Source organism: Cricetulus griseus, chromosome 2, assembly GCF_003668045.3.
Source record: "Cricetulus griseus strain 17A/GY chromosome 2, alternate assembly CriGri-PICRH-1.0, whole genome shotgun sequence".
NCBI lineage: Eukaryota > Metazoa > Chordata > Mammalia > Rodentia > Cricetidae > Cricetulus > Cricetulus griseus.
The window spans coordinates 36739875-36762956 of record NC_048595.1 but is presented as its reverse complement, the minus strand read 5'-3'; the positions used below and the strand labels follow the sequence as shown (position 1 = coordinate 36762956).

The 23082-nt window shown below is 41.1% G+C and overlaps 1 protein-coding gene across 9 annotated transcripts; it reads right to left on the bottom strand.

The window, feature by feature from the left end:
• Nucleotides 1-930: 930 nt before the first annotated feature.
• LOC100768211 (cytochrome P450 4A14) lies at nt 931-22918 on the bottom strand. Of its 9 annotated transcripts, none has more exons than XM_027402501.2 (15): nt 22660-22918; nt 20630-21087; nt 17534-17633; nt 14193-14367; nt 13074-13206; nt 12194-12238; nt 11836-11963; nt 10856-10980; nt 10362-10516; nt 9840-9946; nt 9566-9756; nt 4245-4378; nt 3358-3422; nt 3161-3237; nt 931-1862 (listed from the first exon to the last, which is right to left on the bottom strand). In XM_027402501.2, the coding sequence occupies exons 3-15, from the start codon at nt 17542-17544 to the stop codon at nt 1694-1696; spliced, it is 1515 nt and encodes a 504-aa protein (XP_027258302.1). In that variant the 5' UTR covers nt 17545-17633; nt 20630-21087; nt 22660-22918; the 3' UTR covers nt 931-1693. The 9 variants fall into 9 exon arrangements, with proteins under 9 accessions (XP_027258302.1, XP_035295599.1, XP_035295601.1 ...); XM_035439708.1 differs by lacking the exon at nt 22660-22918 and adding an exon at nt 21908-21926; XM_035439710.1 differs by lacking the exon at nt 22660-22918 and adding an exon at nt 15509-15592 and having other exon boundaries at nt 20630-21432.
• Nucleotides 22919-23082: the final 164 nt, after the last annotated feature.

Genomic DNA, 23082 nt, shown 5'->3' with positions numbered 1-23082 from the left:
AATTGTTTTTATTACTGTAGTTCTATACTAAAGCTCAAAGTCTGGTATGGTGATACCTCAGCCTCAGAAAAGCTAGTTAACAAGGAGGATCCTAACAGGGACACATGAGTCTACCTGGGAAGAGGAAATAGATAAGATGTCCTGGGTAAACTGGAGTCAAGGGGGACTACAGGGAAGAAAATGGGGGTTGGAACGTAAGGGAGTAGGATAATCAAGTTGGGTAGCAGAATGGAGAGATTAATAAAGAGATATCTTGATAGAGGAGGGCCATTATGGGGTTATGGAGAAACCTGGTGCCAGGGAGTGTCCCAGGACCCCATAAAGATGACCCCAGCTAAGACTCCTAGCAATAGTGGAGAGGGTACCTGAACCAGTCTTTGCCTATAATCAGATTGGTGACTACCCTGATTGTTATTATAGAGCCTTCGTCCAGTACCTGATGAAAGCAGATGCAGAGATACACATCCAACCTGTGGGCCAAGCACCAGGAGCCCAGTTGAAGAGAGGGTGGATGGAATACATGAGCAGACAGTTGTCCTGAGCTTATGGGAGCTCTGGATTAACAGCTAGGGTGCCGGCATAGGACCATCCTAGGCCCTCTGCATCTGGGTTACAGATGTGTAGCTTGGTCTTTTCTGGGGACCATAGGGGTGGGACCAGGACCTGTCTCTGATGTATGAGCTGGCTCTTTGGAACCTATTCCCTGTGGTGGGATGCCTTATTCAGCCGTGACAAATGGGGGAGGAGCTTTTTCTTGCCTCAACTTGATATGTCATGCTTTGTTTACTCCCATTGGAGGCCTTACCCTATATGAATGGAGACAGAGGAGGAATGGTTGGGGAGGGTAGGAGGGAGGTACAGGTAAGGAACTGGAGGAGAGGAGGAAGGGGAACCTGTGGTTGGTATGTAAAATAAATTTAAAGAGATGAATAAAAACAATCAGAAATCTCTTTAGCTTCACCAAATCATCAGTCTAAATTTAAAGACAGAAAGCCCCAAGGATCAAAAGGCAAATACAAACCTCTGAGGAGCTGAGAATTCTACCACACTCTAATGGTAGGGAACAGACAGTGACAAGATACTCTAATGGCTGGCTTGCCAAAGCCACTTTGGGATACTTAGGTTCATGCCTTTATCTTTAAAAAATAGAAAACAGAAGTAGATGAAGTAAAATTGATTTATGTATAGCTTGGTGCATGAAGCAAATGCCAAGAAATCTGAATATGTTAACTTTGTCATGGGACAGAAAGAATATGTAGAGTATCTTCCTTGAGTCAAGTTTCTCTTCTGGCTGGCACAGATTCTTAAAGGCAATTTAATTCATAGTGTCCATTATCTCAAGAGTCCCATAGCCAAAGGGATAGGCAAGAGTGTCTCCCTTTAAAGTATCTCTTCTTCTGTTATATTGATGGTTAGAAAGGGTAAACTGAGGACAGGCAGGTGTTCATGGGTTATGTGCTGAGTCAGAGACACAGCCAGGTGGGAGAGAGGTATACACAGAATCAGGGAAGGAGTCTGAGGAGAGTTAGAGAAAGGACAGAAAGATGGGACAATGGGAAACTTTACAGTCAGTCGTGGAATGAGGGTCAGAGAGGAAGCAAAAGAAATACAGACAAGTCCAGGACAAAAGCAGGTGACAAGAGAAAGTACTGCAGACAGGAGACCCCCAGAGCTGTCCTTTTCTCCAACAGAATTATCTTAGCTTCTTGAGACGAAGATAAATCCCATCCTTGGACTTCAAAACAAGTCTTTGTATGAGTACTGGGACCCTGGTGGGATCAGGCAACAGCTCAAAGCGGAGCAGAGTCAGGGCCACGGCCACCTTCAGCTCATTCATAGCAAACTGTTTCCCAATGCAATTCCTGAACCAAGCAGAGACATAGAGTGAGTTGTGCCCTCAGACATGTTCTGAGTACAGTGAGCATTGGTCCTTGAACCTCAGTCCTGAAAGGTTTTAGGGTTCCCATTCATCATATCAGCCTAATCATTTTCCTTATAGGTCACATACCTAAATATTTCCCTTGCTTTGAAATCACACAAACACCTGAATCCCTTATCTTTGTTCATAGGCTCCTGACATATGACAAACTCTCTCACTCCTCTAGGGTACCTCTGACCCTAGTCCTGCTTGTGGATATGTGAAATGTCATCTGAACAGTGCCAGCATTGTGGCAATACAGTCCAAGCACATGAATTATTTAATGAGGCGATCATTAGTTTGCCAATTCTCTCCACTAACAGTTTCTGGCTCTCCACTATGAATACCCTATTAGGGACAATATAAGGCAGAGTAGCCAACTCATCTGAGGATTATCGTCTATGCATAAAACGAATTCATCCTAGAATGGGAGTCAAATAATAGTAGTACGAGCTTCTGGCAAATGCATCTGACTGAGACTCTTCAAGCTGTCCCTCCATCTTCCTCTAACTCAGTTGTCAGGCTCATCAATCAATCCCTCAGACTACCATCATCTGTAGTCATCTAACCTGACTCCAGAAAAGCTCTTATTTGCATTTTCTTTGCTATCTTAGTCTTTTGTTCTCCACACACTTCCTCCTATGCACTCCATCAGGTAGAACAGCATCCAGATGCCCCAGGCATAATCTAACTTAGTGTAGGATTGTTGAGTCACCACCTCTTATCTGTCTAGTCCCATTTCCTGTTTCAATGCATGCTGCTGATGTTGCCTGTAGTGCTTCTTTTTACCCTCACTATCACATCCAAAGGAACAAACCAAGAGCCAGCCAGCTCCATCTCCTCTGTGGCTGTTCATCTCCTCCAGGACAAAGGCATCATTGGTGCTTTTTTCAAGGGTTCACCACACTTCAGATCATAGGACAGCAAGGGATATGTAATAAACTGTCAATGATTGTTGCATGAGTGAAAACTAAAAGTTCTGGTTTAGTTTGTATAAGAAATATAATTCTAAAATATAAAGGTCAGAATTTGTGACAATACCAAAATACACTAATCTTCTATACAAATGTTTGAGTTGCCACAGGACAGTGGGTTAAAAACCTCTGTAGTATACTGAATTGCCATCTTTCTTTTGGCCCATATATTGACAGAGATCCACACAAGTAGCCCAGACATAAGCAATCAGAAATATAAAATATTAATATGTACCAGAGACTCCCTTCCCCAACCCTTTCCCATCACCTTGCTCCTCCTGAGAAGGGCAGGAAAGCATAGCTGTGCCGAGAAGAATCTGGTGCAAATCTAGATGGGTCAAACTCCTGCAGAGAGAGCACAAGGGCTGGCATGGATGGCAGTCAAGACCATTTCCAATGCAAAAGGAGACAGGATGTCTAAAGTTGCAATTGAGTAGCTCTTGTCTTTTCTCAGGGCATTCGTACCTTAGGATTTGGCCATAAACTTGGATTATGGTGAAGACCATAAATGGAGATTGCAACTGTGATACCTGTGAAGGGAGAAGATATTGAGTGAAATATAATTAAGCCAAATAAATAGGGCTCTAAACTCATACTCAATAAGAGACTGGCATGCACAATTGGCCTGCATATAAGGAGTCATCACTTAGAGTTAATGATCCTTTTGGGGATAGGGAGATTAGTGAAGCATGCTAGAAAACCATGGACCCAGTGATGGCTGACAGCAGTGAAATATTGAGAGTCTCCTGCTTCTAGTAAGTGAGGTGACAGCACATATTCATCAAATGTCTCACACCTACAATTGAAGAACATATAGTATCTCAAATAATACACACAAGGCCCTCCCCACCATCCCAAAACCACTGTTTTATGCCCATTTTTCTTATGAAAACTAAATTCTCAATGAGGCCTGTTATCTTTCTTATGTTTACACTGCTAGGATGTGGCAGAGGTGGGATCATATCCATTGATGAGTTCACTAATATGTGTTTTCCTATGGAGACAAGGAGCTCAAAACATACCATCACCTCCTCTCTTTCATCAACTCAAATTGTCCTGAGAAAATGAGAGAGATTACACCCACACATAGGATTCCATTATCTTTTTCATTTGCTTTTACTCATGAACAAAACTATATCACCACAAGTCTTGTGTCATTCTTTTTCAACCCTGAATATCTTGAGTGATTGAAATTTCAAGGCTGAGAATGACATTTAACTAGAGGGTGGCATTTCTTCCAGAAGACTTCTTCACTTTCAATGTTATGACCTCACTTCAACTTCAAAATAAGGATCCAATGTACTGAGACAACAGAAACACACATGAGGAATTAGGTGACTGGCTATTGTTACCTTTAGGTAAGGAGCGTCCATCTGGGAAGGTGATAGGTGTGTTGAGCTCTCGACTAACAATTGGTACTGGTGGGTAGAGCCTCAGGGCCTCCTTGATGCACATGGTAGTGTAGGGCATCTGGTCCAGGTGATCCCTGAAATAAAACCCATTCTGAAAAAACACATAGAGCTGGGAAGACCAGAAAAAATAATCCTGGGCATGGCAACCCAGACCCAGGAAGACAAACATGGAATATACTAACTTATAAGTGGATATTAGCTGTTAAGTAAAGGATAATCACACTATAATCCACAGACCCAGAGAAGTTAGTTAAAGAAGAGAGGTCTAGGATGGACATGTGGATCTCCCTGTGAAGGGGAAATAGAATGTATTTTGTGGGTAGACTGGAGGCAGGTGGGATTGGGAACAGGAGGATCAGGTGGTGAGGAAGGGACAGAGAAAGACCATAAAGTCTAAATTGCCCATCTTCTGTAACCAGGCAAGATCCCAGTGGTGGGATTGGGACATCAACACAACCACAAAACCCATGACCCACAACTTGTCCTGCCTGCAAGGTGCAATAGGACAATGGTGGTTTAGAGCTTTTGGGGGTGTCCACCTAATGACTGGTCTACCTTGAAGCTCACATTACTACAGGGAGCCTGGATAGCCAGGATCAGGAAGCTTTAAGACTCAGAAACCTAGGGTAGAACAAAAGATGATGATTCACAAAAAAAGTCAGTGAAATGATTCCTGATGATATTCTGCTATTCATGTAGATCAGTGTGTAGCCCCGTCATCACCAGAGAGGCTTCTTCCAGAAGCTGATGGAACAGATATAAAGACCCACAGCCAGCTTGCCCCCCATGCCCTCAGTCCTCTGCTTGAGGTGAATGTGGGCTCTGCTCAGTCCAAACTCCCTCAATCCTCCTGTTGGAACTTGCTAGGTCTGCTCTGCTCATAGTGGACCCACCCCAGTAGGACGAACCACCCAGAGTCTGGCCATACCTCAGTCTTGGCCCCTCTAAGACCTCCATCCTCCTCCCTCCACCTGAATTTTGGCCCTTCCTATGCCCTCCAAAAATTTGAAAATTAATGGAAATGGACAATTTCCTGGATATATATCACCAAAATTAAATCAAAAACAGATAAGCAACTTAAATAGACCTACAACCCCTAATGAAATAGAAGCAGTCATCAAAAGTCTCCCAACCAAAAAAAGCCCAGGGCCAGATGGTTTCATGCAGAATTCTACAAGAAATTCAAAGTAAAGCTAATACCAATGCTCACAAAGTGTTCCACGCAATAGAAGCAGAATGTTCATTGTCAAACTCTTTTTATGTGGCTACAATCACCTTGGTACCCAAGCCACACAAAGACTCATCTAAGAAAGAGAAATACAGACCAATATCCCTCGTGACCATTGATGTGAAAGTACTCCATAAAATACTGGCAAATCAAATCCAAGAACACATCAGAGAAATCATCCAACATGATCAAGTAGGCTTCATCCCAGGGATGCAGGGATGGTTCAACATAGGAAAAATCAATCAATGTAATTCACCATATTAACAAACTGCAAAAGAAAAGCCACATAATCATCTCACTAGATACCGACAAAACCTTTGAGAAAAATCCAACACCCCTTCATGATAAAGGTCTTGGAGAGATCAGGGATAACAGGAACATACCTAAACATAATAAAAGCAATATACAGCAAACCAACAACCAACATCAAATTAATGGGGAGAAACTCAACATGATTCCACTAAAATCAGAAACAAGACAAGGCTGTCCACTCTCTCCATACCTCTTCAATATTGTACTTGAAGTTCTAGCTAGAGCAGTAAGACAGCAAAAGGAAACTAAGGGAATCAAACTGGAAAGAAAGAAGTCAAACATTCACTTGATTTGTACATGATATGAGAGTTTAAATAAGTGACCTGAAAAAACTTCACCAGGGACCTCCTACAACTGATAAACACCTTCAGCAAAGCGGCAGGGCACAAGATTAACTCAAAAAAAAAAAAAGTCAGTAGCTCTACATGATATATAGACTATAAATGGGCTGAAAAAGAAATCAGAGAAACATCACCCTTTACAATAGCCACAAGCAGCATAAAATATCTTCTGGTAATGTTAACCAAACAAGTGAAAGACCTGTATAGCAAGAACTTTCAGTCTTCAAAGAAAGAAATTAATGATAACAGAAAATGGAAAGATTCCCTATGCTCTTGGATAGGTAGGATCAACATAGTAAAAATGAAATCTTGCCAAAAGCAATCTACAGATTCAATGCAATCCCCATCAAAATCCGAACACAATTCTTCACAAACCTTGAAAAAACAATGCTTGACATTATATGGAAAAACAAAGAAACCCAGGACAACAACCCTGTACAATAAAGGAATTTCTGTATGCATCACCATCCCTGACTTCAAGCTCTACTATAAAGCTATAGTAATAAAAACAGCTTGGTATTAGCACAAAAACAGACAGATAAAACAATGCAATCTAATTGAAGACCCTGATATTAACCCACAAACCTACCACCACCTGATTTTGGACAAAGAAGCTAAAATTATACAATGAAAAAAAGAAAACATCTTCAACAAATGGTGCTAGCATAACTAGATGCTGACATGTAGAAGATTGCAGATAAATCTGTATCTGTCACCATGCACAAAACTTAAGTCCAAATGGATCAAAGACCTCAACATAAATCCATCCACACTGAACCTCTTAGAAGAGAAAGTGGGAGGTATCCTAGAATGAATTGGTAGAGGAGACCACATCACAAACATAACACCAGTAGGACAGACACTGAGATGGACAATTAATAAATGGACCTCCTAAAACTGAGAAGCTTCTGTAAGGCAAAGGATACAGTCAATAAGACAAAATGGCAGCCCACAGAATGGGAAAATATATTCACCAATCCCACATCTGAAAGAGGGCTGATTTCCAAAATATACAATCAACTCAAGAAGCTATCCACCAAAACACCAAACAATCCAATTAAAAAGTGGGGTACAAGCTGGGCGTTGGTGGAGCACACCTTTAATCCCAGCACTAGGGAGGCAGAGGCAGGTGGATCTCTTTGAGTTTGAGACCAACCTGGTCTACAAGAGCTAGTTCCAGGACAGCCTCCAAAGCCACAGAGAAACCCTGTCTCAAAAAACCAAAAAAAAAGTGGGGTACAAAAAAAGTGGAGACAGAACTAGAGAATTCTCAATAAAGGAATGGCTGAAAGACACTTAAAAAAGTGCTCAAAATCATTAGCCATCAGGGGAATGCAAATCAAAACAACTGTGAGGTACTTTCACTGGCCAGAATGGGTAAAATAAAAAAACTCAAATGACAGTCTATGCTGGAGAGGAGATAGACAAAGAGGAACACACCTCCATTACTGATGGTAGTGCAAACTTGTGTGGCCATTTTGTAAATCAGTATGGTGGTTTCTCAGGATAATGAGAATCAGTGTACCTCAAGATCCAGCAATTCCTCTCTTGGGCATATACCCAATGAATGAACATTCATACAACAAGGACTATGTTCAACTGTGTTCATAGCAGCGTTGCTTCTAAGAACCAGAACCTGGAAACAACCTAGATGCCACTTAACCAAAGAATGCAATGCAAAGTGTGGTACATTTACACAATGGAATATTACTCAGCTGAAAAAATGAAATCTTGAAATTTGCAGGCAAATGGATGGAACAGGAAAAAAAAAACATCCTGAGTGAGGTAACCCAATCACAGAAAGACAAGCATGGCATGTACTCACTCATAAATGGATTTTAGACATAGAGCAAAGGACTACCAGCCTACAATCCACACCACCAGAGAAACTAGGAAACAAGGAGGACCCTAAAAGTGAAACACATGCTTCCCCAAAGAAGGGGAAAGGAACAAGAACCCCTGAGAAAATTGGGAGCATTGGGGAGGAAGGGTGGGAGGTAGAAAAAGGAGAAGGGGAGAAGAGGAGAGGGGAGGAGAACAAGAGGGATCAGGAAGACTGAGAAAGGGGAGGAATAGAAGAGGGCAACAAGAGAGATACTTTAATAGAGGGAGCCAGTATAGGATTAAAGAGAAATCTTGAACTAGGGAAATGTTCAGAGATCCACAAGGATGGCCCCAAATAAGAATCTAGGTAGTATGGAGAGTCTGTCTTTTATGCCCTACAATGAGATTGATGACTACCTTAATTACCACCTAGAGCCTTCATCTGGTAGCTGATGGAAGCAGAACCATTGAGCCATACTCCCGGAATCCAGTTTTAGAGAGGGAGGGGGGATGAGCAAAGGAGCCAAGACAGTGCTGGAGACCCAAAGAAACAGTTTACCTGACCTAGTGAAAGCACAGAGACAACAGCTGTAAGCCGGGCTACCAGCATTGGACCAAACCATGCCCTCTGAATGTGGGTGCCAGTTGGGAGGCCTGGGAAGTCTATGGAACCTCTAACAGTGGAGACAGTATTTATCCCTAGTGTACAAATGGGCTTTGGAAGCCCATTCCCTATGGAGGGATACTATTGCAGCCCAGATACACAAAAAGGGCCTAAGCCCTCCCGCAAATGATGTGACATATTTTGATGATTCCCCCCCATGGAAGGCCTCACTATACTTAGGGAGTGGGTGGGGTGGGTTATGGAGGGGGTCGGTGGGATCATGGGAGGATGGGAGGTCAAGGGAATGGGGGATTGATATGGAAAATAAGATTGTTTCTAAAATATTTTTAAATGAAGAAAATAAAAAGACCTACACCAAACACTAGGTAGAACTAAGAATACCCTGAGAAGATGGGGAGGAAAGATTTTAGAAGCCAGATGGGTCAAGGACAGCACAAGAACATGGCCCATAGAATCAACTAAGCAGGACTCATAGGGGCTCACAAAGACTGAAGCAGCAACCATAAAGCCTACATGGGTCTGTGCTAAGCCCTCTACATACATGCTGTGGTTGTTTACCTTAGGGTTTTTTCAGACTCCTAACAGGGGGAATGGAACCAGGTGTGTCTGACTTTTTTGCCTACTCTTGAGACCCTTTTCCTTCCACTGGGCTGTCTGGTCCAGATTTGATATGAGGGTTTGTGGCTACTCTTATTGCATCTTGTTATGTAGTGTTTGATTGATATCACTGGGAGTCCTGCTCTTTTCTGAAGGGCAATGGAGGATCATTGGGCCTAAGGGAGAGGAGGTGGGCAGGGGATTGGAAACAGGAAAGGAGGGGAGGCTGCAGTCAGGATGTATTATCTGAGAAAAGAATAAAGAAAAAACAATTTACAAAACAAGATCTCTTGTACAAGAAGGCAGGGTCTCCTTCATCTTGAATTCTTCTCACCAGGTGACAGAGGTTCCATCTCCCAGGATGCTCTGCACCTCTTCCCTGCATCTCTGCTGGTATTCAGGGTGTGTGGCCAGAGCATAGAAAATCCAGGATATTCCACTGGCTGTGGTATCATGACCTTCAAACATGAATGTATCCACCTCTGCACGCAGGTCCTCATCAGACAAGCTGCTCCCATCCTCCATCTGAGTGAATGCACAGGAAAGAGAGCAAAGTTTGTATCTAAGCTGTGCTTCTGAGCCAAACCTCAGCCATGAACCCCACTCACTTTGGCAAACAAGAGGATGTCCAGGAAATCCAAGCGCCTCTTCTTCTTGACCCTCTCCAGCTCTTCCTCATTCTGCAGCTGAGCCTTCCTCATCTTGATCACTCCATCTACCCCATGATAGCATTTGTCAGACAGATCCCAGAGCTGCTGTAATTCACAGGATCCCTCAGTTCAATATGTGTGTTCTATGGAGCATGCTCAGGTGGGAGTTTGGCCATGATTTGAAGTCTGCACAATCACATATACCTCAAGCCTCCAATGGATCATGGGCCACAGAGCCATGTTAAAGGCTATTATATGGATCTCATGCAGTTTGTAATGAAATGCATGTAATGAAACTGGTAATTCTTGTAGTGTACCTCATGTGTTAGCATCCTAGATTCCAAAATGTGTATCTTAGTAGTAACTAACATGGGTGTCTCAGGTCCTACAGAGGCTTCTGGTAAATTTACTATGTCTGAGATGTAAGATCATATCTTAAGGATGAGCCTGATAAAGGAAGAAGGAGGTGGGAAGGCAAACCTGTGTGCTCATGAGCAAGCTGGCAGGCACGGTAGAACCAACGGCCATCAGAGGACATTTTATAGATGGTGTTATTCTCATAGAAGGCACTCCTCATTCGAAAGAAAGCAAGGCTGTTCAGATCCTCAACAGCCTTAGTGTAGGACCTGGAATTTCTGAGGACAAGAGATAAAATGTACTGGTTATTGGAGTGTCTGATCCATGAATAGAGTGGGCCCTATAAATATTGTTTCAACTGTGGGAACACAACATGAAGGTACACATCATTTCTGTCTTATAGGGTTTCGAATCCTTGAGACTTTAGAAAATGAGCTTCCACACTTTTTTAGGTTCTATTGTATCTTGTTGGGGCTGGTTTGAAAATAGAGCTTGGCCAAGGGCTGGGTCAGAATCTTGCTTTCTGTGGAGGCAACTGTTTTCGCTGTCCCTCTTACCTCTTCCTAAGCCCTTATAGATTGGTAAGACCAAAGACTAAACTTGAAGGTGTTACTCACTCATCCAGTTGGACACTGCCCTGGTGACTGAAAGCACACTTCATAACAGTGTCCAGTGTCATTGAAGAGATATAGTGAAAGATCTCCAGAGGGCAGTTCTCACCATCAAGCTTCTCCCATCTGTCCTGTGGTGAGAATGAGACAATTTCTTATTTTATTCAGAATACCTGTGTGTAGACTAAGAATTTTCTATTTATCTATGGATAATCAGTCTGGAGTCCTTTGCCATTAAGATCATATGCTAATAGCAAATTAAAAGCATGAAGCAAATGTTTGTAATCTGAGGCCCTCTTATTCCAAACCATTTAACAACACAATGTATTTTCTTATGGTGTCCAATATTGCTTGTATGTTTTTAGAAACAAGTATCATCTTTCAATTTGTGAAAATGGCCCCATTGCAAACCTGAGAGTGAACTAGACTTGAAAGATGAGTGTAAACACCAAATAGAAATAAAGCATGTGAAGGGAAAAAAGCTGGGAGCCTGAATGAACAAGCCTTGGGAGTGCTATTAGTTGCTTTAATTCTATTTCATTTATCAAAAGTGTGCTGAATACAGTGAGGCCAGAAATCAGGGCCTACTAGAAGGTGATGCTGTGTCAGGGGTGAATGTGAGGATGTGGACCTTGTATCTGTTTTTCTTGGGGGTCACTGGAGACCACACAGAAGCCCTGGAGTCCAAGACATTCTTGTCTTATAAGATCTTGAAGCTACTACTGTCTAATCCAGTCAGAGACAAGGAGTCTCTACTATATGGTGTCTTATCCACTGTGGTAAATACTCATACACACTTACCACAATGCTTTCTGAAGAGTGTGGCTCCATCTTGATGATTTGGAGCTCTCCAATGTATGCATTTGTGGGACACTTACTTACAGCAATAACATGAGTTATTAGTCTATGTGGCTGTATGGAATTGGCTTGAGAGTGGGGTCATTGTGAGTGACTATATGAAATAAGAAAGAAACATAGCAACTCACTAGCATTGTATTGACAGAGTCCGCCATGATTCTGACATAGGGTTTGAGGATGTCATAATGGAAAGCTGGGGTCAACATCCGCCGGTGCTGGAACCACTTCTTCCCATTCAACAGAAGCAAACCGTAACCTGGGCCAGAGACTGGTATGTGAATGTGTCTGATAGAAGTGGAATCAAGGCTACCCCTGAGATCATTTAGTTGAATTCATTGAGATGGAATAAGGACTAAGGACTGACTAGAAGCAGAGAAATAAAGCCTTGTTTAGGGATAGATCCTCATACTTGTGACCAGGCACCTGTTGTTCTCTGTTTTCCAAAGAGTAGTCAGGAAAACACATTGTTTATTTTCATATACCTACCAATCCAGGGAGCAAAGAGTCCATAAATTCCAGAAGCCTTTGGATCTGAAAAGTAACACAGATTTTGAGGACTGGATAAATGAGAGGGTGTTCAAACTGCAAGCTTTTTATGAATTCTTTAGTTTTTCAGAATTTTAAAACTTATTTGTGTGTGTGTGTATGTATGTGTGCGCATGCGTGTATACCTGCTCCAGTGTTTGTGTGGAGTTCAGAATACATCTGTGGAGTTGGTTCATCCCATTTTCAGATCATCAGCCTCTGACAGCAAACTCCTTGACCAGCTGAGCTGTTTTACCAACCATGTCATTAGTTCTTGGTGGATTCCTGCTGACAGTTTGTTCCCTGTCACCTCTCACTGCCTCCCATTCCTTTCTGTCTTTCTCTTGCCAGTTATCTGGGGTTAGGAAGAGAGACTTCATTGTACCAGTATCTGAATGTGCCTGTCATTATGAAGTTAAATACAAAAACCTCTCAAAGCCAAAGAATAACTAAAAGGCATGTTTTTTTTTTGTTTTTTTTTTTCTGTAATTGGCTATGGCTTAGTAATCCTATGATCCAGTTAAGTAAACAATTAGAGGTTTCACATCCAAGTCTCTGGATATAAAATTTGTTCTTCACCCATAGGGAAATTTGTAAAACACATCAATTCAATTTTTAAAGACAAAAATAAGGGAAAAAAGGAACTTCAGCCCTGTGCAGCTATTTTAAGTGTTTAGAACTATGTAACTATTGCTAGTCATATGTTGGTCTCTTGACAGAGAGAATGGTAGTATTTAGGCATTGATGGCTGAAAGGTCACTCTTTTCTAAAATTTCAAGGACTTGGGGCATGAAGTTTGGATGGCAGACATGCTACAGCTGCAGTGAAGCTGGACTCTCACCTGATCTCCCCAGAATCATCTTCACATAGTCAGCGTCATAGAGCAAGACTCGTGCCTTGCTCCCTGAGAGCCACTGTAAGCAGGCACTTGGGAATTCCTCTACCCAGATAAGAATCTGCTCGAGTTCCTTGTCCTTTAGGAACAGACACCAAAGTAAAGACAAATTAATGAAATTGTTCTTTAACATCTAGTATGCTGTGTGGTATGGGAGCCGCTGAACCATCACAGGAATGTAGCTCTGGAATGTTCAGACAAAGAAATTTGTGTCAGTTTGGCAAATCACCTTTTCTTTCATCCAGGACTTTTCATGTCCAAGAACTTGCCCTGGACAGATCCTGAAACCTTATTAGATGGAGTTAATGCTTTTTAGAGAAGCTATAGGGTTAAGAGCCTCAGCATTCTGTAGGAGCTCTAAATTTATCTATTCTTAGATGTGTCTAGTGTGTGATGCTCACTGAGAGCCTCTTCATGCAGCTCCTTACCAAACTGCATTCCAGTGAGGCCTAGTAGCACAGTTAGCCAATGCTTACTGCTTGTACACACTTGGAGATGGAGGAAGCTAGTGAATCCAGCCAGTTTCAGAGATTTCATGAAGTCTTTGAATTATTTGCTCCCTGGTTAATGAGCTATTCTGCAGTATGGAATGTTTTACCTCCCCATAGAATTTCCAGTTGTGTATGGGGCTTCATTACTGAATAGGATGTTTTGTCTCTCTTTAGGGCACCTTGTATTGTAATCACAAGTTTCCCTCCACAATGGGCAGTTTTAATCTCAGGGGAAACTAATGTATAACATAGCCCCCAAATCACCATGTCTAAAAGTTCTCTAAGTCTTGAAAAACCTAGATAGCTGTTCTCTGTACATGATATCACTCACCCATTCCCTCAAGATAGGCTGTGTTCCCATGCTCTTGTATATACTGAGATTTAAGTCTATTATCAACATGAATTTTCTTTAAAAGATGTGTACTCCCTATGGTAAGGGAAACTCACTCTTGAAGTAAACTCAGTGTTCTTCAGAAACCACATGCTTATCACACAGCAAACTGCCTCATGGACTGATACTAAACTATCAGAGCTCCAGATTCTCATGTTCTTCCACCCCCACCTTTATTCCTACCTTCAGTTGGTGCCCCCAAAGCCAATGGGAAGGCGTGGATGGAAACTTCTGCAGGGTCTTGAGCAGCCACTGCCTTCTTAAGTAGAATCGGACTGCCTTGAAAAGCACCAGAAATAGACTGACCACGAAGACCACTTGGAAGAACCCAGAGACACCACCCAAGTTTCTGGTGAGGCTAAACACAGAGAAACCCATGGTAAGTCCCTTCTGGATCACTGGTGTCACTAAATATTTAGAACACCCACATTTAAGTTCTGAGAAATTTGGTCCACCTATTTGTGGGAGGGAGAATGGAAGTGACAGACAGGGATTGACCTCAGAGTCTAAAGTTTATTAACCTGAAACTTTACCTTGGAAAACAGTGAAAACAAAGCCTTAGCAAATTATCTTGGTAATAGCTATGTGTCCACCCACTTTCCTGTCTCTCTACTGCTCACAAATATTAATTGAACACCTATTTTGTGTTATTTAATATAATAGTTGATGAGGTAGAGTTATAGAGTAGACATAATTAGCCTTGATATTCAGAGATTGATATTCTAATTTACAAAACATTTAAGATATGTAGCTGCTCGTACTATTTTGTAACATCAAGGTGAAAGTGATAGCAAGGGTTAGCATTAGGGGGCATGGGAGGATGGGAGGGCAACAGAATGGGGATTGTTATATAAGATTGTTTCTAAAATTAAAGAAAACATGATAGCAAGATGCAAATTGGTGTGTTCTGTTAAATACAGTTGCTGAGAGTTTCTACACATAGATCCCCTTGCACCTGGACTCCAATCCAGCGTTTCTTACATTTTTACCTAGAGCTGTTCCCAACCCCTCTAGTTATGGTCTGGGATAGTGTGCCAATGGGTGGAACACTACAGCTGCATTCAGGAGTCTCATGACCTACGTTTGCCTACCACACGTGTAGCCTGCTACACAGTCTTTCTGTGCCTCAGTATCTTGATTGGGTAATATAATAATACCTTTTCTAAATATTGAAAATTCCAATCAGCTACTCAGTTATTTACTAATTATGACCTGTTTCTTGTGCTCAGATTAGGTAAATTCTAAAAAAGAAATCAGTGCAATGATACATGTTATAACTTGCCAGAAAAATTAAATGTCTGCTCAGGATTAATAAAGCAGAAATAGAAAAATGAGGTCTTGAAGAATTATTAGTCCATCAACTGAACAATGCTGATACATTATTTATGATTGTTAAAATTTGCCTGACGATTCAGAAAGCCAAGTGAGACACAGGCCATAGAAACCAGGCACACACCTTTAATCCCAGCAGCCAGAAGCTAAGAGGTGGTGGTACACACCTTTAATCCTAGGACTCAGGATTAAGAAGTAGATGGATCTCTCTGAGTTCAAGGGCACCCAGTTATACACAGGAGGGAATCAGTCTAGAAGAGAATTATAGCTCACACCTTTAATACCAACATTAGGGAAATATATGAGACAGAAGCAAGATCTCAGAAAGGCTTTTCATTCTTAAACCACAATGAGGAGAAGCAACAATTTGAGACTTGATGAAGAACTGAAGCATGGATCAGCCCTTTCAGCCTGAGCTAGAGGTGACAGTTAGTGGCCTTCTACTTTGCTTTTTCTGATATTCAGCTTGAATTGAACCCCAATATCAGTCTCTGGATCATTTATTTTTTGTGTTACAAAATTTATGGAGATTATATTTAAGCTAAGGAGATGTTTGGGTTGTGAGCCTAGCTGTTAACATGAAGTTGGGTGGGTGAAAAGGTGGGGAGGACCTGGGGAAGTTGGGGAAAAGGAAAATTATATAATCAAAATATATTGTATTAAAAAATTAAATGAAAAATAGTTTTTAAAATGCTAAAGTTAAAAAAGAAACAAAGTATATAAAGGGTGGAGATGAGCCCTTCTTTGGGGTCCTTATCCTTATTTTGATTACGCTTATTTTCCCTGAATCAACTCAAGTTATGAAGAATCCAGAGAGTCATACACAAAAGACTTTTCAACAAGAGATTATAGGAATCCAGCTAGTCAGCCTTTCAGGAAAACCTGTTTGCCCCTAACCTGGTCCCTCACCTATCCAAATGATTTCTGGAACACACTCCTGCTTTGTCTTCCCCTGTTATATGACATGAATTACATTACCCATCTATTTTCTTTCCTTCGAAAATCCTAAACTCTTGTCAAAACTAAATAAAGAGGGGACATGCAAATATTTTCATTCCATTCTGAACTTTTACCTACTTTGTGGTTATTTTATAACTTCAAATATTTGCTGAATGTGTGAATGATTGAAAGACCAAGGTATGATGTCAATAGTTATCAAAAAACATTATGATCCTGTGCTAGCGAAAGAGTCATCTTGTACCCTTCCTCCTTTCCTACTTGGATCATCTCCTACTCTTCACTCACAGAATGGGAGACTGGAGCAGAAAGAGCTTTGGCATCCAAGACTACTCCTGAATTTTAGTTTTGACTGCTTCCTTCTCTAAACAGGGTTCTTTATCATTTTATTCATATTGCTGCACCCTGTCCATGTGGGTCATAAGGAAGGAGAGAGACAACACTTAGACATACATTCTTTAAAGCAGTCTTTGTTAGTTTGAATAAACCTTAAGTAAGGAGAGACATTCTTAAGTCAATGATTTTTAACTTTTTTGTGATGCAGTATTACACAAATGCAAGACATGCAGGTCACCTTAGGCTACTCCTGTAAAAAAAATTCTTTTGACCACAAAGGGTCATGAACCTACATTGAGAAACAGCTCCAAGTTCTCTACCAGACTGTTTAAGGTCACAGTGTTACTGTATCATGAGATAGGAATATCCCAGTGTCTGCAGCTTAGTAGTGTGGCCCTAAGTTTAGTTGTTCAGTGACTATACAGAGTATCTGAGATTACAGTGTCATCTTGACCCTTTCTCAGTGTGAGCCTCTAAGCATAAAACTATGTTTCAGGTTGACATATTTCAGTTGACAAAAAGACCTAATCAGAAATAGAGCTAAAGTTGTTAAAAAAGGAAGGTTAGTGCCTTTGAATGTTTGCCCAGAACTATAGACCTTGATGGATTAGGTCTTTGTTTTATTGTTACCTAAACAGCCTTCTGAGTATTAGCCCTTTTGAGTTAATTTTCCTTCTTTTATAAATATTACAGATTTTTAGCCATCTTCAGTAATTTATAAGTTGTTCTGGTTAACTGTTTTTAGCTGTTCTGCTCTTTTCTTCCCATCCACCAGTTTTTGACCCAGGACATAGATTTTAAAAGCATGTTTGGTTCTGAAAAAGAGTGGGCCATAACCCAGTCCCACAGCCAGTCTTTCAATAAAGTACAATAGCATAAAACTTTAATATTATTCATACCATATTAACATCTGGATCCCTGTTACATTAGTTTCAGTGTCCAGAAAACCCAGGGACAAATTCTGAGTTCAGGCAGCTGGCTGCAACAGTGACAGCTGAGCTGTAACCAAGACACACAGAACATAGTAAACTCATACATTTAAGGCCAGTCAGAAATAAACTTGCAGTGATCACATTCATGCATTCAAAACAGACAGCCAAAACTTTCCTTATTTCCTCAGCTTGTAATTTTAAAATCTAGCTACCTGCAGATCTAATTTTCAAGGGAACCAAGAAAGCTACCCACCAGCCCAAGTGCTGTTTGCAGTACCCACCCTCCATCATTGAATTATTTCAGTTGTGACTCTGGTCTTTCTCAGTTGCTGGTGGCCATGTCAGAGGAGCAGCAGATGGCAACTGAAGTTTGGGGGTTGGTCCACCAGAAAGCAAAGCTCTGATGGGTGAATCTCAGATAAGCAAGGCCCTGAGGGCTTCAGCCCCAGAATGTCTCTTGTTACTGATGTGCCTTTACATGTTTGTCACTGCCATTTTTCTCTGGGATCTGGCATGATGTGAATGGGTGTGGGGAGATTCCCACTGCCTTTACTGTAGCATAATTGCCTCGTGGAAATATCCTGTTCAACTGAGCATTTCCACCGTGGATTAATTATTATGAAGATAATTTCTTCCTAAGTTGTACTGTGTAACTGAAGGAATGATTTTATACAAAAATAGTGCTATTTTAAAAAGATTTTGGTGATTGAGGTTCTTTAATAACTATAGTAAGATATTTTTATGGATGTTAGCTTAGTGGGAAAACTAATGTATGTAAAAGCAAGATATGGTGTTGTCCCCACCCCTGACAAAGCAGGGGTTGCAGAGGATAGAAAATAAGAACAAGGAAAAGCCACGCAAGTTTCTCTTGAGGAGCCATATACACCGTGGCTTAGGTTAATGATTTAAACATGCACTGAGTCCCAGAAGGCCAGCCAGCTCAAATTCTTTTAGTCTTAATGTTTTGAGATGTGTACACAGATTTTGGTGTGCGTCATACCTAAAACGAAGCTTTAAATATGACTTGAGGTTAGATTAAATTGTTTTTGTTAATGGTTTTGAGGTTAAAATAAAATCTTGGAAGGCAATTCAAAGGCATACTTTTAATAGCTGAGTGAGGGACTCACTGAGGTCAGGAAGTAGGAACAATGGTAGCCTGGCTAATAATGGCTGGTGTGCCTTTTTTGCTAAGATGGGTTGGTGACCAAAGGCCAGGATTAATTTCTTGTACCCATTACTGATCTTAGCTTCCTGATAGAAAAACTGGTGATGATGAGTGTGCATCCTGAAGATTTAAAGTAGAGATGACTGATTGTTTTTCATACACGAAAGTTTCGATTTGTGATTCTTCTAAGAGGACCTTTAGAGATAAATAATAAAATGATTGGTCCTTTCCTTGTAACTGCAAAATGCAGCCTTCCAGCAAAAGAAATGGCTTTGAAAAATGCTTTCCTTGCTTATACTCGTAATCTGTCACAAGTTGTTTGGGAATGAATGTGTGTGGGTAATTAGGACAACTTGCTTTTCACCTGTAATACATAAAATGTTTAATCATGTAAGGGATATGGAGAACATGTTTCTTTACTTGTATTCATTGGAATCTTTTACTTAAAAGACAATGTATCCAGGTTGTAATTTTTGCTGGGTATATAAGTTGTAAGGAAAAAAATAAAGTTAATTAGAGTGAAGACATCAAAAAAGACAGAAGGGATACATCTGGATAGAGGTGAGAAAAGAAATAAAGAACACAGAGAGAAGATGATGGGGAGACCCTAAAGGGGTGTGTGTGTGTGTGTGTGTGTGTGTGTGTGTGTGTGTGTGTGTGTGTGTGTTTTCCTTTATTCACCAGCCCCAGAGAATTAAGTTTAGCCTTCCTTGCTGACCCCAGAGAATTAAGTTTTACTCCTTTAGATAGAAAAGTCAAGTTTGGCAACTCCATGGCTTCCCCCTTAATCCCTGAGCTGCTGAAGGCTGGCCCTCATGGCAGTGAAACTGGGTGGTGGCAGTGGCAGCACTTGGCTTAGAGGAGCTGTGGGTGCAGCGTGCTAGCTTGTCAGTTTTTGTAAAAGAGCCACCCCCACCCCACCTCAATACAAGCAACTAAACAAAACTACAGACACAAACTGACGGTGGACAAAAATTCGGAACGACCAGACAACAATAAGATGGACAAGATATCAGCCTATAAAAAGACACTGTCAGGACTTCTGTCCCACTTGATCTTGGACACCTGGTTCCCATGCCAGGAACTTCCTGAGGTAAGAGAGGCATCCTATTTCTTCCCTGGATGCAACTAATGCTGAGTCCAGCCTCTTTACTGAGTGCTAACCCTTGACACCAAAACCTTACCCGCCTCCAGAGGGCTTCCTAACTCTGCCTATGGGGTGATCTCAATGCCATTCCTCAATAGGGCAGTTCAGTGGAACCTCCAAATGGTATACCCTGTTCCTTGTGTGCCCCAAGGAAGGAGTGAGACAACACTTATGGTTCCAAAGACTTTAATATCACCACATAAGTGAAGTCACTGATTGATCAGGGCCGTAGGACAAGGACTCCGGAGCCTTGCTTTTCCTGTCAGTCCTGAGCAGGGGCAGAAAGCCAGTTTCATAAGCATAAAAACATAAACACACCTGTGCCAAGTTACAGGTACAATTTTTACTAATCAAGGTTCAAAGATTAGGGACTTTCCCTAAGTGTTCCATCATTGTCAACTGACATAAAATGTAAGCTTTTCAGTCCAACCAATCAGATTCATTTGTTGTTTGCTATCAGGAACAGCCACGATGTTTTAGAGAACTAAGGGGCATAACAAGCTATTTCTATCATCTAAAGAGGAGGTTGGTTAGCCATTGAAAGGTTCTCAGCTCCCTAATGCCTGAGAACCTGAACTTTGTTTCAGCCTATAGGTAAAAGGGAGTCTAAAGTCAAAATGACAGTACTTAGCTGTGGTGGTATTATTTATAATTTTTAAAAATTTGCCTGAGGATTCAGTAAATAAAGTCAGCCACAAGCTAGGCACACACCTTTAATCCCAACAGTCAGAAGCTAGGAGATGGTACACACCTTTAATCTTAAGACTCAGGATTCAGAGGTAGAGGCATCTCTCTGAGTTCAAGTCCACCCAGGTATAAATGAGATTGAATCAGTCCAAAAGAGTAACAGATCACTACCTCTAATCTCAGCACTATGTGTGCATAAAAGATAGAAGCAGGGTCTTCAGTATTGAGTAGGAGGCATTCATTCTCCAGGCACACTGAAGATAGGAGAGATTCATTCTCCAGCCAACCTGAGGATAGCAAGACATTGCAGCCTCAAAATTCTCCCCAGTCACGCTGAGGAGAGACAGCAGTTTGAGGCTTGGTGAAGAAGTTGTTCATGGATCAGTCCTTTCAGCCTGAGCTTGAGGTGAGAGCTAGTGGCCGGCTCTTTGGCTTCCCTGATCTTCAGGTTGAACCCCATATCAGTCTTTGGGTCTTTTATTATTCGTGCAAAACTTAGCGCAAGGTGCTTTAGCCTGCTCCCTATAATATTATGGTAATAATGGACATGGAGTGAGGTATTACATTCAGGGCATTGACACAAGGCAGTTGCTCTGCATTCTCTCACAGCAATTCTCCAAAAGAGTATTGTTAAAAACATCAGGGGATGAGACTAGACGTTTAATGCTGTTAATCTCTACAACACATTCTGCAGTAATTCTACCATTTTCATAGATTTAGTACTTAAGAGCATTGGTTGGCTGTTACGATAAATCTTTCCGCCAAAGCTGTGGAGCCCTGCCGCTCTACGCCAGCCGCCTGCCCGAGTTAGGGCGCAAATTAATGCACAGAGAGATTTGTGTTAGGTACAATGCTGCTTGGCCAATGACTAGGAATCTCATCTGTTAACTTAGTCTCAATTATCATAAATCTATATATTTTATAAGACTTATCTTATAGAGGATGCCTTTCGCTGGCACCCTCTCTTGCCAGTGGCTCACATCCCGCCGCTGGAGGAGGCAAAGGGGAAAGACAGATACTTCCTGTTTTCCTTGCTAAATATGAGTCTCCTTGCCTGGATCACCACTTCTATACTACATTTCCCAGAATCCTCCTTGACTCCTAGTCCTGTCTAACTTGCTGTCATTGGCCAAACAGTATTTTATTCAACAATCAATAAGATAAACATAGACAGAAGTACTTTCCCCATCATTTCCTCTTTTCTGTCTAAATAAAAAGAAGGATAACTTATCTTTTATAATAACTGAAGAAAACTATAACCATAACTATCTGTCTTCAACTCTATCAAAGACCACAGAAGGATAATATATAAACTCTAGAATTGACAGAGACATCTTGCTACCTGGACAGTCACCCAAAGTTCCTCTGTAACGTTGGGGCATCCATCTTCAGCTCATAGGCCACAGTGTGTCTGGCACACTTCTCCATTTCAACAGGAACCCTTCAGTACTGTCTTGTTTTGTAAGTTCAGCAGTCACTTTCTTGTGGGTCCTACATATACAGCAACAAACAGTCCAGGCAAGAGCAGTTTCTTGCTCAAATGGCTAATCTTGCCATGTTTAAAGCAAACTCCATAACAAGTTTCTTCATCCTCCTTTCTGACGTAATTGGTGTGCCAGGAGCAGTTGTGTCTCACTGCCAAGAAAAACCCTAAACCATTTAAATGCCATATTTCTGTAGGTCTTTGAAAGGTTTGAAGAATACTTATCCATCTCAAATACATCTGTGTATATCTAGAAGACCTAACTAACCTAATTATAAATTCTGACTATTATAGGTAAAAGATCTGTATAAACACAATACCTAAACAAGAGGAGACATATACCTGTCACAAAATTGACCTTAAAGTTGTATCAATAAATGAAAATCCATACCAATGCAAAGTATTCATTCCTCTATCCTATTCCTTTTTCTTTTCTTTAAAAAGAGATTGACTATGCTCATTATCACTTATAACCAACCCCATTTAAATGAAAACAAACATTTATAAACAATATTTGGGGATTTGGGCATCGTTCTTTCTAAACTGTTTCCTGCTGATTGGGGGTGATGTTCATATACCATGGGGATCATGATAAAACATAGAAATCTGACCAAGTCCTTGTTTTTGTAGTCTGTAAGGCTGTATCATCTCAGCTTCAGGGGGTCTTGCTTGATCAAACCATATTAGTCTGGAAGGAATCCACAGCTTTCCATTTTCTGTGGAAACACAAGCAGAAATTCTATTTCCAAGTAGTCTGTCATTAGACTTAAATTTTGAAATCAAAGCATTTTTAAAATGTATAAGTTGGATTAATTTAGCAGCATTTATAATCAAATGTATTTTAGCAGCAGTAAGTCTTTCCTTGGCAATCAAACAATTTAAAGACAACAATATGGCATATAGTATCCAGATCCTCTATGTATTTTCCATCTTTATGTGGCTTTTCTATTACTTTATTTTTACTTTCTTTTGTTTCTTTTTTCCCAAGACAGGGTTTCTCTGTGGAAATCGGCCTGCCTCTACTTCCTTCAGCA

Coding starts and splice junctions, on each gene's coding strand:
- LOC100768211 (XM_027402500.2), bottom strand. CDS start 14,387: ATGGGTTTCTCTGTGTTTAGCCTCACCAGAAACTTGGGTGGTGTCTCT. Junction 3,423..4,244: donor TGGACGCTCCTTACCTAAAG/GTAACAATAGCC, acceptor CTCCCTTCACAG/GTATCACAGTTGCAATCTCC. Junction 3,238..3,357: donor GTTTATGGCCAAATCCTAAG/GTACGAATGCCC, acceptor CTCTCTCTGCAG/GAGTTTGACCCATCTAGATT.